At 36.3% G+C, this 13,708-nt stretch overlaps 1 protein-coding gene across 5 annotated transcripts in view; it reads left to right on the top strand.

Annotated features, from left to right (window-relative positions):
• PTPRD (protein tyrosine phosphatase receptor type D) overlaps positions 1-13,708 on the top strand; it is a 2,148,784-nt gene that overhangs the window by 1,817,641 nt on the left and 317,435 nt on the right. For all 5 annotated transcript variants that reach the window (XM_082470803.1, XM_082470804.1, XM_082470805.1 and 2 more), the window contains one exon: positions 12,830-12,975. In XM_082470803.1, coding sequence (XP_082326929.1) covers positions 12,830-12,975 — 146 coding nt within the window. The remainder of the gene's footprint in view (positions 1-12,829; positions 12,976-13,708) is intronic.

The following is a 13,708-nucleotide window of genomic DNA, read 5'->3' as shown; positions in this document are numbered from 1 at the left end:
GAGCGAGAATTTCATGATTGTATTATACTCTGTCCATCTAGGACTCATTAAAGTTCTTTAAAGGTTTATTTTCATCTACAAACCAAGGAATTGTACCCTATTCTCTCTGTGCCAGGATCTAATTAATGTCAACCTGAGTTTTCTGTGTGGACAGGGCCAGTCCGTGGCCCTGGGTGATCATCTATTATTATCATTGCTTGCTGGTACATGACTTCACAGCCCTAGCACAGAACCAGTTGTCATGCTTTCCATCTTTTGTACCCCCAAATAGCTCACTGGGTAGAATTTGAGAATGGGCGAGTGGCAGGCCACTCTTTTTGAGAATGCAGAAATCAATCATGGTTAGCAAGATTAAGCTCAGTGAGACATCTTATGGAAGGAACACTTTCCCCATATCCAACTTGCTTGTATGGATATTAATTCTTTCTCTTAACTCTAAAAAAAATTAATTTTATTTTAGAAAGGATGGATTTAATATGTAAAATAAATGCCACTCTTTTGCTTGCTACATGTGTTCAGTTGGAAGGATATCAGAAAATGAGTGTTTTTATTATCCTACAAATTGTTATTGGTTCTAAAATAGTTACCTAATATTGAATGAGAGTATTTGGAATCCTGGAAATTATCGCCAAATAATTTTTGGCTCTGAGTCTACAGAGAAGTGAATTTTTAAAAAAATCTAATTTAGTGGAAAATTAATGGAAGGACATAGATTCATATCTAAATTATCCATACATCCAAAATAATTGTACTTTATTTAAAAGATATCGAATATCTACAATAAGCTAGGCATTACACAGAATGAAGCTATGACATAGGCCTTTTAAACTTAGAATATCATGATCTCTAGCAGAGTATTGGTTCAAATGTGAATAATGCTGGGTGTTTTTCAAATATATTTTTAAAATCACAATTTCAGTCTAAAGCAATTCTGGTAACTAGGCAAGTCAGTTTTTTCATTGTTTTGCATTTTTATCTTTTATATTTTTATCCACTATGTATCTACAAACCTATTAACAAATGGTAGTGCCCCTTAAAACACTGAGTTCGAAGGAAATATTTTTAAACAATGAAATTTTCAAGTGTTTCATCTTTGAAACACTTAAAAATCATAACGTCATTTATTTGGAAGGTAGTATTAATTATGAACTTTCTTTAGGAAATATCATATTTATTATAAAACTATATTTACAATTAACATTGCCTTTGTAATAAAAACTCTGGCAGCTCATTTTCCACAATATTCTGTTCTAGACAAAATGCTTTTTAACACATGAAAACAGTGTATCTGTAGAGATGCTACTTTGTAAACGAGGTTTTCTTATGATACCGCTTCTAAATTTCTCCAGTAGATACGTTTGAACTTCATTTTGCAATCTGTTTTACCACTCACTGAAAGTATGCACATGTGTTTGCACATATACCCTTTCCACGTTATAGCTACTGGGAATATTTCAGCTACTTGCATTTCCCAAACTACCTTGCTAACTTAACAGTATGAAATTGATAGATGAAAAATTGTGGTCACATTTATTCCTAGAAGATGGATCTATCTTACAAGAAATTATCCAGGCTTTAGCCAGTTGTGGTAACACCTAACCTTGGTTAGAAGATGGGAGTTATAGCAGTTCATGTCAGCTCAAAGCTTTTCAGCACTTACAGTGACATCAGTAGATCTCTTTGTGGAACTGGTTTGCTACGGGTCTCTAAAGTGAAGCCAGTACAGCATTTCACTCTAGTTCCCTTAAAAAACAATAAAACAAAATTCACATAGTTGATATATTGGAAATTTCTTAGAGGGGAGGTAATAGAATCAATATTCTGGAATTTAGTAACATAAAATTTGGAGAGAATTCGAGGAAAAAATGCCAAAGATGATATTTTTTGTCATTTTTTCCCCTTTCTTTGCCACTTAAATTATGTCTGTTTTCATGTTCTTTTTTCAAATAATCCAATTACCTTTCTCCTGTGTGATCCAATTTGCAGGTACATGATAAGCAGCAGGTTAGAAGGAGGAATAAATGATTACTTTTAATGACGATCAGCACATCTGATGTGATAAATTATGGTTAATGAGTAAATTAGCAGTGAATGATGTAAATGAATCTGCTTTGAAAACTAACTACAGAAAGATGCTAAAGGGTCGGTAGAGTTTCTTTTTTGTCAAATACGGTATCTGTGTTAAATAGCCTTGTGAGTACATTACCATTTAGAGGAAATGTGGAAAAAGGCAATAAATGTTGTGTCATTTGCCTACATCTTTATGAATGAGCCAGAGAGATTTCATGACTTTTCATCTGTTTCAGTGTAAGGGCCTTTATCACTCTATTGAATGAAAACGGATGCCTGGTCAAAATGCCTGGTATTTTGAATGCATAAGTAGGTAGTACGTGAACCCAGAGGCTTCAAGTGGAAAATGTTAAGTGAATATATAAATAGTGCTGCTGATAACATGTTTTCATTAAGGATGCATGAGTCTGGCATAAGGAATGGTAAGAATGGCTTCGCTGATTCTATCTTCAGAGTGATTCTGGACCACTGGCACGCCTTTACTAAAATTTGTGTTGCTAAGCCAGTGGTTACAGTGAGTGTCTTACACGAAAACAGATGGTCGGCCTTACTAAGCATGTCAATAGTTCAGAGAAGTTTTATGGCCCAGACACAGCGAATACAGAGCATTGTTTGTTTTGGTCATAATATCCCATGGCTGTATGTTAAATAAAAAGTTACGGTAGTGAGACTGCACAACTTTTACGGCTGTAAAATACATGTTTATGACCCAGGTATTAATATATTTTGAAATAGGACAAACAAGAAATTTATTTTACTACTGTGCACTGACTAATTCATAGGAAACCTCATCTTAATTGTTTTTTGAAAAACAATTTGAAAGACTAAGATGGACGTGAATGTCTTGACTTTTTTAAATCGAAAATTATTTTCTATAGCATTTAAGTACTACTTTCAGTAGTTTCATGTTGATAGATAGATAGTTTTTCTTCTTCCTTCTCCTCTTTCTTCATTGGTCTTTAAGTATTCACTACTAAGTATTCCTCTTACATTCTTTCATCCCAAGGGGAAATGGAAAAGGCAGGATTTGAGGAGTATCTGAAGAGGATTCATTTTTAAGGTGTAAATTTTCCAGTTTTTTCCTCTATACTGATCACCCTCTGACCTCTACCTTCTATCCCTCTGTTTAACTAAAAAGGATAAAAATTTTGCCAGTGATTAAGTGCTAATTTTCAGCTTTGGCAATGGTCTAGGTAATTGGACACTCATATTTATTCCTCCTGTGACTATATGAGTTTTTTAGCATAATCTGTTGAAGTGTATAAAAAGCCTTAGAAATGGATAGTTTTTTAATTCTTTAATTTTATATATAGGAATGCATCATACATGTTAGTTTTACATGTAAGAATGAATCACATATAGGAATGATGTATATGTGTAGGGATATAAATACAAGAATAATCACTAAAGCACTTTTATAACACTAAAAAATTGGAAACAACCTAAATGTTTAACAGTAAATTAAAATATATCTATATGCTTTATAATATAAAAGCCTTTTCCATTTAAATATTTATTGACATAAAATATATTCACAATATATTTTAAGTGAAATGCAGGCTATAAAATAATCATACAGTATAATCTCCTTTTTTGTAGACAGTATATGTTAAGCGGACATAGAAAAATTCTTAAAAGCCATTCATCAAAACGATAACCATTAGAATGTTTTAAAATGCCTTCCTTTAATTTATTTATGTCTTCTAATTTACTTATAATAAAAATGTACAGTCAGAACAATAAAGTCAATTTATTTAAAAAAAAACCTAAAAGTGGCAGAAAATAGGAGAGCTCTGTGGTAACAATGAGGTACAATGATATTCATAAAAGAGATGAGATCCGTTGTATTACATTATACTTCATCTGAGTTGAGTCCTACAGTAGGATGCATGAATCTGTGATTTGGATATGCTGTATTTTGCCAACTTTGGGCCTGGTATGGATCCATTAGTCTCCCACCATGTCACATCAGTATTTTGCCGTGTCAATGTATATTACTTGAAGTTTGTTTCTTCAGATAATTTATCAAGCTCTAAGCAAATATAATTCAAGTGGAAGCACAGTTATCATGTTTACAACAATATTATGCATCCTAAGTACTGAAAAATGTATAGTCAAAGATTAGAGGGTATAGTACCTTGGAGAGCCTTTTATCGTGTCTAAGTATGTATTGAACACTTACTATGTGCTTGGTGGGATTAGGAGTTACGAGATTTCAGAGATGACCAGGTCACAGATGCTTTTCTCAGGGTTCAGTTAATGAACAGAGAGAGAAATACATATGTATAAAATAGCTGTAATAAATGATAGACTGCTTTAACTCATAGGAGAGATACAAAAAGTATGATAAGAGAGTTAAAAGAATAGTGGATCTTATCCAGATGGGAGGATCAAAGAAAACTTCAGATATTTAGTTTGGGATTGAAAAATGGGTAAATTCTATAAATTTTAAAATGTAGGAGAAGGCATTTTATATAAGGGAACAGCTTATACCAAGGCATCAAGGCAGGGAATTATAGGTTCCTGATGGGCGATAGTAGAAACATATTTGGGAAAGTAGGTCAACAGCAGCTCTGAAAGATCTGAAAGCCCAAACAGAATTTCTGGTTTATTTGGCAGCAGTTAGCTATTAAAGCTGGTTTGTTTATTTATTTATTTATTTAGAGTGGAAAAGAGCTTTAATCATAGATGCGTTTAACAAAACCTGGAAGAACAAGAACGAAAAGGAAAAGAAGGATCGGATCAGCAGTAATTTGTAATATTGATTGTAGCAATAAAAGCTTGAAGTTAGGGTGACTGGAAGGGAAAGCACAGATATCATGATATTATTCAGTGATTCTCAATCCTGGTTGATCATTGGCATCTTCTGGAAATTAATCACCCAGCCTCACCCACTGACTTTCTATTTTAATTGGTCTGGGGAGGGGTCTGAGCACCTATAGCTTTTTTACTTTTTTAAGGTTCCCAAGTGATTCTAATGTCCAGCTTAAAGGGAGAATCATGGTCATTGTTATTAGACATTAAAAAACAAAGAGGAGTGGGACATATTAGAAGCAGAATCTATAGGACTTAATAATTGAATGATAGTGAGGCAAAGGACAAGAATACAAAGAAGAGGCTGAAGCTGCAGGGCTGAGTGTCAGGGAGAATGGGAGTGCCACAAACAAACATGGAAACTTAGGAGGAGAAGTAGGATTGGGAAGGCAGATGGCATGGTGTGTTTTCAGCGTAATGATTTTGAGATGTTACTAGGTAATCTTTCAAACATTAGAAATAAGGACCTGGCATTGAGGAGAAGTTCAAGTGGGAGATACCTTTTCATTAAGTCAAATCTCTTCCTGTCCTCTTTTCTTCCTTTCCTTTCTCCTTCTCCCCTTCCTTTCTGTTAATATACATATCAATCGTTAGTCACCTTAAATGTTGATAGTTATAAAGAGGCATAGACATCTATTTATCCAATGGGAGAATGCTGTAGTAATTGTTTTAGCAGTCGAGAATTGGGAGTTGAAGCCTTAATAAAATTAATGATCTACAAATAACTCAATTTCGTTTCTGTCATACAGAGTGAAGTAAGTCAGAAAGAGAAAAACAAATACTGTATGCTAACACATATATATGGAATCTAAAAAACAGAAAAAAAGCTTCTGAAGAACCTAGGGGCAGGACAGGAATAAAGACGCAGACGTACAGAATAGACTTGAAGACATGGGGAGTGTGGGAAGGGTAAGCTGGGATGAAGTGAGAGAGTGGCATGGACATACATACACTACCAAATGTAAGATAGCTAGCTAGTGGGAAGCAGCCACATAGCACAGGGAGATCAGCTCGGTGCTTTGTAACCACCTAGAGGGGTGGGATAGGGAGGGTGGGAGGGAGACGCAAGAAGGAGGAGATATGGGGATATATGTATATGTATAGCTGATTCACTTTGTTATAAAGCAGAAACTAACACACCATTGTAAAGCAATTATACTCCAATAAAGATGTTAAAAAAAAAATTAATGGTCTAGACATGCATAGAGTATGTTGTCAAAATGCCTTGAAAAGGAAGAGAGGAAATTGATGTCAAGAACTTTCTTGTCTTTTGCCATCATGAACAAATTGAACGTATATGTAGAAAAATACAAAAGTATTCTACCATACTACACTTGGAACTTACGCGATTTATTTATGAATTTTGTGGCTTTGATTTTTGTCTCTTGCCCAGGCATCATACTTAATGTACCCCTGATTTCAATCGGCTCCTGGAAGTTAGGAAAATAACTTCCATACGCATTCTGGGTGAACTTTCTCATTTATCTAGTGAAAAATAATTGCTGCACAAAGTACTTACCAAACCTTTGAGAAAACAGCCAGTATACTTTTTATGGTTAACTAAAACAGATTTGATTTGAAAATATACTATAAATTGAGTTATACCATATTGTCTGTGCAGCGTCTTTGTAACTTTCCATCTTCTAATTTGGCACAGTAAAAATATCAGGACTTCACAATTAGATCAAAAGTCCATGATTCACTCTAAACCTCAGTGAGCCTTCCTTCCTTTCTTTTTCCCGTTTTCTCCCTGACTCTTTCTTTCCTTCTAAATTTATGTAGTACTATAAAGCCTTCTAAAATTCTATAAAATAGGAGTAATGGTATAATCGTACAGGACTATGGAAAACACTGCATATAAGATATATAAAACATTTAGTCCAGTGCATGGAATTCACTGAAGAGTAGTTATTTCTTTATCCCATTTTGAAGTATAATGCTCCTTAAATCAAATTTTAAGGTTAAAAGATTGTGGAGTTGTATTAAAAAGAAAATATAATAGATGGCTCAAAAATAGTCTGACTTTGAAGGTCCATCCTGGCCATGGATGTCAGAGGTGACCCTGTGCAGATTCCATGTGATAGGATAGATGTCCCCACAGGCCCCTGTTTATGCAGAACATCTGCCATGGAAACCAGTCCAGCCTGGTGTCTTGTGCCAGGATCCTGGCCCTCTGTACAGTTAAACATCAACTCTGGGACCTACCCCCTCTTCCCTTGTCATGAGCCTCTACAGTTGCACTGCTATCTTGGGCACACTTTCCTACCTACCCCAATGAATCATAACAGAAAATCCATCATCTACACAAACTTTGGCCATTTTCTATGTTTGGGGCAGTGGCAGTAGAGTGTGTTGTGACTGGATGGGAATGTAAACCCTGTGACAATGGCTCTTGTCCCCCTAAACCTTCAGACCTGGCCATGGCCCTTAGCATCACCCCGGATTCACCTCCTATGCTTTGCATTTCTCACCGAGCTCCAGATCCCTGTTCCTGAGCTTCCCTTCGGAGCCCTCACCCTGATTCTTCCAGAAAAAGAAAGAACAGAGATGAGGTCAGCTGACAGCCTCATAAATTCTACAGATACCTTTTAGGGAGGAAGCAGATTCCTAAAGACAGGACTACCTATATATATATATATATATATATATATATATATTTTTTTTTTTTTTTTTTTTTTGGCTGTGTTGGGTCTTCGTTTCTGTGCGAGGGCTTTCTCTAGTTGTGGCAAGCGGGGGCCACTCTTCATCGCGGTGCGCGGGCCTCTCACTATCGCGGCCTCTCTTGTTGGGGAGCACAGGTTCCAGACGCGCAGGCTCAGTAGTTGTGGCTCACGGGCCTAGTTGCTCCGCGGCACGTGGGATCTTCCCAGACCAGGGCTCGAACCCGTGTCCCCTGCATTGGCAGGCAGATTCTCAACCACTGCGCCACTAGGGAAGCCCTACCTATATATTTTTACTGAACATTTCCTCATCCTCTCCCTCAGTATCATTTAATAACATTATTAACCTGCCCCTTTCAAGATTTTAAGTACATTATTATGACAAATATCCCTTTAAAATCAAAACTCTCTGTTTAAGGAAATGTTAATCAGCTGAAAGAAACAAAGCCGATTATTTACATGCTGTTGGTTTTGTTCCCCGTGCAACATATTTCCTTGATGTCTGCAGAAGTGGCTTATTCATTAGAATTAAATTAGACAAACGGCACCATCATTTCATCTCTTCACTTTTGTAGCATGTGGTCCTTTCCAGGGACCTGTTTTAAGTGATTCTCAGTTGGCCAGTCAAGTTCCCACAAACCTGAGTCGTCTTCTTAACCTTTAGGAATTTCTCATAAATCCCTTTCTTCCATGGACGCTGCTAGCGGACTTCAGTGGTTCTCCTCACTTAATGTCTAGTTCTACTTAATGTAGTGTACTAAAGGAAGGTTTTGTCCTTGATAGAGCAGTTTGTTTAGGATGGTCAAAGGCAATTTGCTGGTCTTGGTACGTTCTGTCCCCTGAATTTAATCACCTTATGTGCTCTTTGGGCTTATCATCTTGTCTTCAGAAAGCCTAGCAACTTGAGACCTGATATGGCATCAAAATATTACAGTCATTGCATTAAAGGTACTGTGCATTGCTTATACTTGTAAGAAGCAATCTAACCTCTTAGAAGGAAAAATCAATCAGCAGCCTGTGGCTCCTCTCAAGCTGTGTGGGAAATAATAATCTACTTGATTCCTGGAGCTCCTGTCTGCTCTGTGAATGCATCCCGAGAATGTAGTCTTTGAACAGCACGTGAGCATGGCAGACACGTTCTAGAATATCCAACATGCCTCTGTTCTGACTCATATGCATGTTTAGCTTCTCTATTTTCCATTTAGAAAATAGACTTTCTGGGTCTAACAGTAATCTGACCTCTGCCTGGCATTAGTTTAATAAAAGGTGATACTCCTTACTTGTCAAAATCAGCTTGAGCAGAAATGCATTTTGCAAAGCACAATGTTGGCAGCTCTAGGTGGATAGCAATGGCAGTTAGCTACAATAATGGAAGGGTACTTATCTGAATATTGGTGACTGTAAAGTTTTAATGTCTTTCTCTCCGTCCTTACATTCCTGATAGTTCTTTATTTTCTTAAACCAAGCGTAATATTTATGGTTGTATCTCATGGGATAATCATGGGGACTTTCATTATTAAGACCTGAGGCTGTCCTATTGTGTGACTGTGTAGTGGAAGTCTTTGTTTTATTCTTTTACAGGGGTTCTCTTCTCTTTCTTCCCATCTTCAGAGCATGACTTAAATTTGGGCATACCCATGACAAAAGAAGGCAGAAGCCTCATTTAGTTTCTTCTATTAAACTGAGATACAGACAAGGGGGAGTGAGTGCTATGTGTTGTTAGACCCCTCTGGGAATGAAGATTTTTACTTGCTTCTAGCATTTGTTGGAGTTATGTTTAGTCTTCTTTCTTTCTCATCTGTTTCCTTTGGCCATCTGCCTAGCATTGACAGCCTCACTGTTAGCGTCTGACCAGCCAAGATGATTATTTATGCAACAAACATGCTTACTGAAAGGATTTTACTATATTATCTAGAGTGTTAACCTTGTATCATAGAGTAATGGCATTTATCCTTTCCATGGTTTGGACTTGGTTGACAAATGTAGAAAAATTGACATCAGATCCCATAAGAAAGTCATGATTTTCTTGTCTGTGAAGGCTATTTTTTTTTTAACATATATTTAGAAAAAAATTAAGAATTAAAAAAAAAACTCTGTGTACAAGTAATTGATATGCCTTTAAAAAATGTAATGTGATCAATTTCATTTTTGTGTGTTTGTTTTTAAAGAATAAATTTAAGGACCCTTTTCGGGCTGCTTTTTTGAAGAATACTGAGTCACTACAGTGGGGTGTAGTGGGATTTAGAAAAACAGTCCCAGATCTGAAACAGATCCTAACTGGTTATTTCAATAAATTTTCCACAGTTCATTAGATTAATTCTATTACTTGACTTCATCTTCAGAAATAAAATCCTTACAGGACTCTGCTCAGTACTCTGTAATGACCTGTATGGGAAAAGAATGGAAAAAGAATGGATATACATATATGTATAACTGATTCACTTTGCTGTACACCTGAAACTAACACAACATTGCAAATCAACTATACTCCTATAAAAATTTTTAAAAAGTAAAATTATCAATTAAGTTTAAAAAAAAGAAAAAATCCTTGCAGTAGCATCCTGTGGTCATATCTTTAAACTTGTCAAAGTTTGCATGAGAACTGTAAGGTATGACCAGAAAATGAAGATAAAAGAAAAACACATCTGACCATTGGAATGATAGTTGCATCCCTTTTTGAGAACATGGGAACTTGCCTCCTATGCTTTCCACTTAGAAATAAGACTTCTAGGTTTTATATTAATTCGACTTCTTACTGTCCCCACTCAGTATCCACGAAGCACTTTCCCGAGTAACTGTTGCCTATTTGCAGATTGTCAGAATCTCCAAATTTCCTTCATTCTTTAGGATGAGAAATAGGATACTTTCCCTTAAAAAAAAATCCCAGTGCATCAAAAATGGCATCCTACCTTCTTTGTTTATTTAATTTCTGATTAGTACATAGTCATTTTATGCAACAGCCCTCCATCCAGTCCTTAGATTCTTGTGAGAAATTTCGAAACAGAACTTAAATGGGAAGCTGGGTTGTTAAAATTCATTTTCCTTTAGCGTTGACAATTTTTAAGCTATGGACTTTAAAAAGGAAAGTACCTAAAAATGACAGTGTTGGTATCACTTAAAAGAGCGATGCAATACATTTTGTTTTTCCAGGGAAACTCCCTAGGAATTTTAATTTCATAATTATAATTTCCATTTAGATGCTGACAAGTGAGTGGTTATTATCAATTTGCATTGTTTGCAACAGCAGAATGAAAACCATAAAAACTTTTAATATCTTTTTTGTTTGTTTGTGGCAGAAAAGTGACATCAGTGTACTGCGTATTTTATTCCTCTCACTGGTAATCAATTTCAAATCATTTTAAACATTGCTCACAGTTCTGGTAATCATCCAGTTTGTGTTGCTACCCTGAGATGCTGTTGGATGTGATATCTAGCAGCGTTTTTAGAGCTCACTTTCATTCCTAGGGTTTCTGAACAAACAGGTACCTGGGTTTTCACCAGCTCTACTATCACCAAGTTGAATTTCCTGTTGAAGTGGAGACTCATTTCCCTGCATCAGCATTACAAAGATACCACTCACCTCTCTTCTCCCTTCTTTCCTTCATTGTGGAAGTTAATACCTTAAAACTGGAAGGGATCTCTGCAAAATAATTTATTTCACATTTCATATTTTTACAGTTAAGAGACAGGAAAGTTAGGCACCCCCTCAAGATGTTACACATACAAAATGGTGGAGCTGAGACGGAAATCTGGCTTCCCTGACTCCAGGAAAATCAAGATGAGGGTCAGGACACACACCATCAGGCCAGCAGGAGCATCACATGGGAAACATGAAAACAAGGCGGAGAAAATACTGGTGATGAGCAAACAATGATGAACTTTGCTATTTTCTTCTTACTTAGAATCTAAGGATAGTTTTCAAAATAAACTTTAGCTATGGTTACTTAAAATCTTGTTTCAATGACGTATCACTGAAGAACGGCTGGAGGGAAGAGAAAATTTGTAATAGGGGTAAGAAAATAGAAAATAAAATGGGAAAGTAAAATGTTTTTGAGTTTAAAAAATGTCCAACTATAACATAATTGTCAAAACTCAAAGAAGTAAGAAAAATGTGAAGAGTAGGAAAAATAATTAAAATACCTTCTCCCAAACAACCATCGTCAGTGTTTTAGCATATTTTGTCCTATGTTTTTGGGGGTGCATTTTTCTTTACCTGATATCTCTCATCTGTAATTTTGTGTGATGCTTTTGTGGCTTACCATTGAGTCATAAGTATTTCTCGTGGCATATAATAAAAACTTTATAATTACAACATTTACTATTTGTATGATGTTCCATCATTATGCCAGTTTATCTCACCATCAGTTCCTATAATAATGATGTTTTGAGTACTTATAATCTTTGTAAGTAAAATATATGGTTAATATCTTTGTCCATAAATATTTGTCTACATTTTATATAATTTTCATATAATAGATTTCTAGATCCGGAAATACCAGGTAGATAACAAGCACGCTTTTAAGAGGGAAAGTGTATGTTAGGAACATTTAAAGGAGACAGAGGACATTTCAAAAACCTCCAGCTGTTAGCCTTTCGTCCTTAGGAATCTTGAAGTCTACATCTTTCTTTACAGAAATTCTTTTTTTTGCTATGACTTTGGAGGCTTCTTGACTCATCTTTTTATGCAAATTGTGGAGTTAAGTTGAAAGTAAGGCAGCACGCAGTATCTGGGTTAGAGTCACTTTACCATATTCTCCTATTTCTATTTCTTGCCAAACCATCTAACTCAGGGCTGTATTTCTTGTCTCTTTAAAATTTCCTAGAATTTCTCTTAAGTGTCACGAATTTTAATAGTGGCTCTGCTGCTTTCTGGCAATGTCCTGATAGCGGCATCAAAGCAAAGAGCTAAAATTTTACTCACTTTGATTGATGAGCTCATTTTGTTACAGAGGACAAATTGGATTTTTTTTAATACTGGTTGTAAAAATTAATGCGTGATGTTGCTTTTCAAATGTTATTGCATCTCTGCCTTAATACGGATTTCAGCAATAAAAGCACTAGCAGATAACTTCACCAGAAAGTTACCTCCCTCCCCTTTTAATTACCCTCAAATGTAAAAGGTGCTTTCCTAATTTTATAATCCTTGTATATTTATATGTGTGTGTATGTATGTGTGTATTGACTGAAATAGGGTTGAGGGCTCTGGAGAGAGCAGTGGCAGTGGGGAACAGAGTCTGTGTTTCCACTTTCCGTCTAATTGTGATGTTTATTTCTTTTTATTTCAGCACCTCCAAGGTTTACACGAACTCCCGTTGACCAGACAGGGGTCTCTGGTGGAGTTGCCTCTTTCATTTGCCAAGCGACAGGAGACCCAAGACCTAAAATTGTCTGGAACAAAAAAGGAAAGAAAGTCAGCAATCAGAGATTTGAGGTATTAGGTCCATTGTTCTGTTTCTCTGGGGGAAGAACGTAACTGCTGAATTTTTGGTTTGTATGTTACTTGCTTGTTTTTCTCTGATACAAGGTGTTGTAATCAGCTCATAATGAGCTATCCCGTTCCTTATGTTGTATGTGATGGAAAACTTCACTCTGGATGGCTTCAGCTTTTTTAAAAAGGGAATGTGGGGGTTCAGATGACTGACTTTTGTCGTACTTGTACCAGGGCTCAAATAGTGTTCTTAACATCCATGTGTAACCTCACCCTCAGACTGCTTCCCCTTAAGATGGCAAGATGCCGTCTCACATCCTCCCACATCCAAGACTAGAGGACGAGTGAGAGCTTTCTGTGCTCTTGGCTCTTATTGAGTTACGTGTTCATCACTGAACCAGTCTGTGTGGACAGCTGGATGGTACAGACTAACTCATTTATGTTAATCAGAATCTACCTCAGTTACTGGGAATGAGATCAGTTCCATCCAAGCCCATGGCTTGGAATGAGGGAATAGTGTTTTCCCAAAGGGAATTCAAGTTCCTATTATCCGGAAGAAGGGGAACGGATACTGGACAGCAAATTTAGTTTGTCCACTATACTTCACACCTGTGTTTTACAGGTGGCATGGACTAGAAAGAGAACTTAGCTCCAGTGTGTTAGTGTGAAGAACTGCTCTGAAAGAAACATACCCAACCAGGTTGATAGCTGATAAACCTACCGATGAAGTCGATTT

Source organism: Balaenoptera physalus (genome assembly GCF_965194825.1).
Source record: "Balaenoptera physalus genome assembly, chromosome: 7".
Classification (NCBI taxonomy): Eukaryota; Metazoa; Chordata; class Mammalia; order Artiodactyla; family Balaenopteridae; genus Balaenoptera; species Balaenoptera physalus.
The sequence above is the reverse complement of the archived record's forward strand: the minus strand, read 5'-3'. Positions and strand labels throughout refer to the sequence as shown.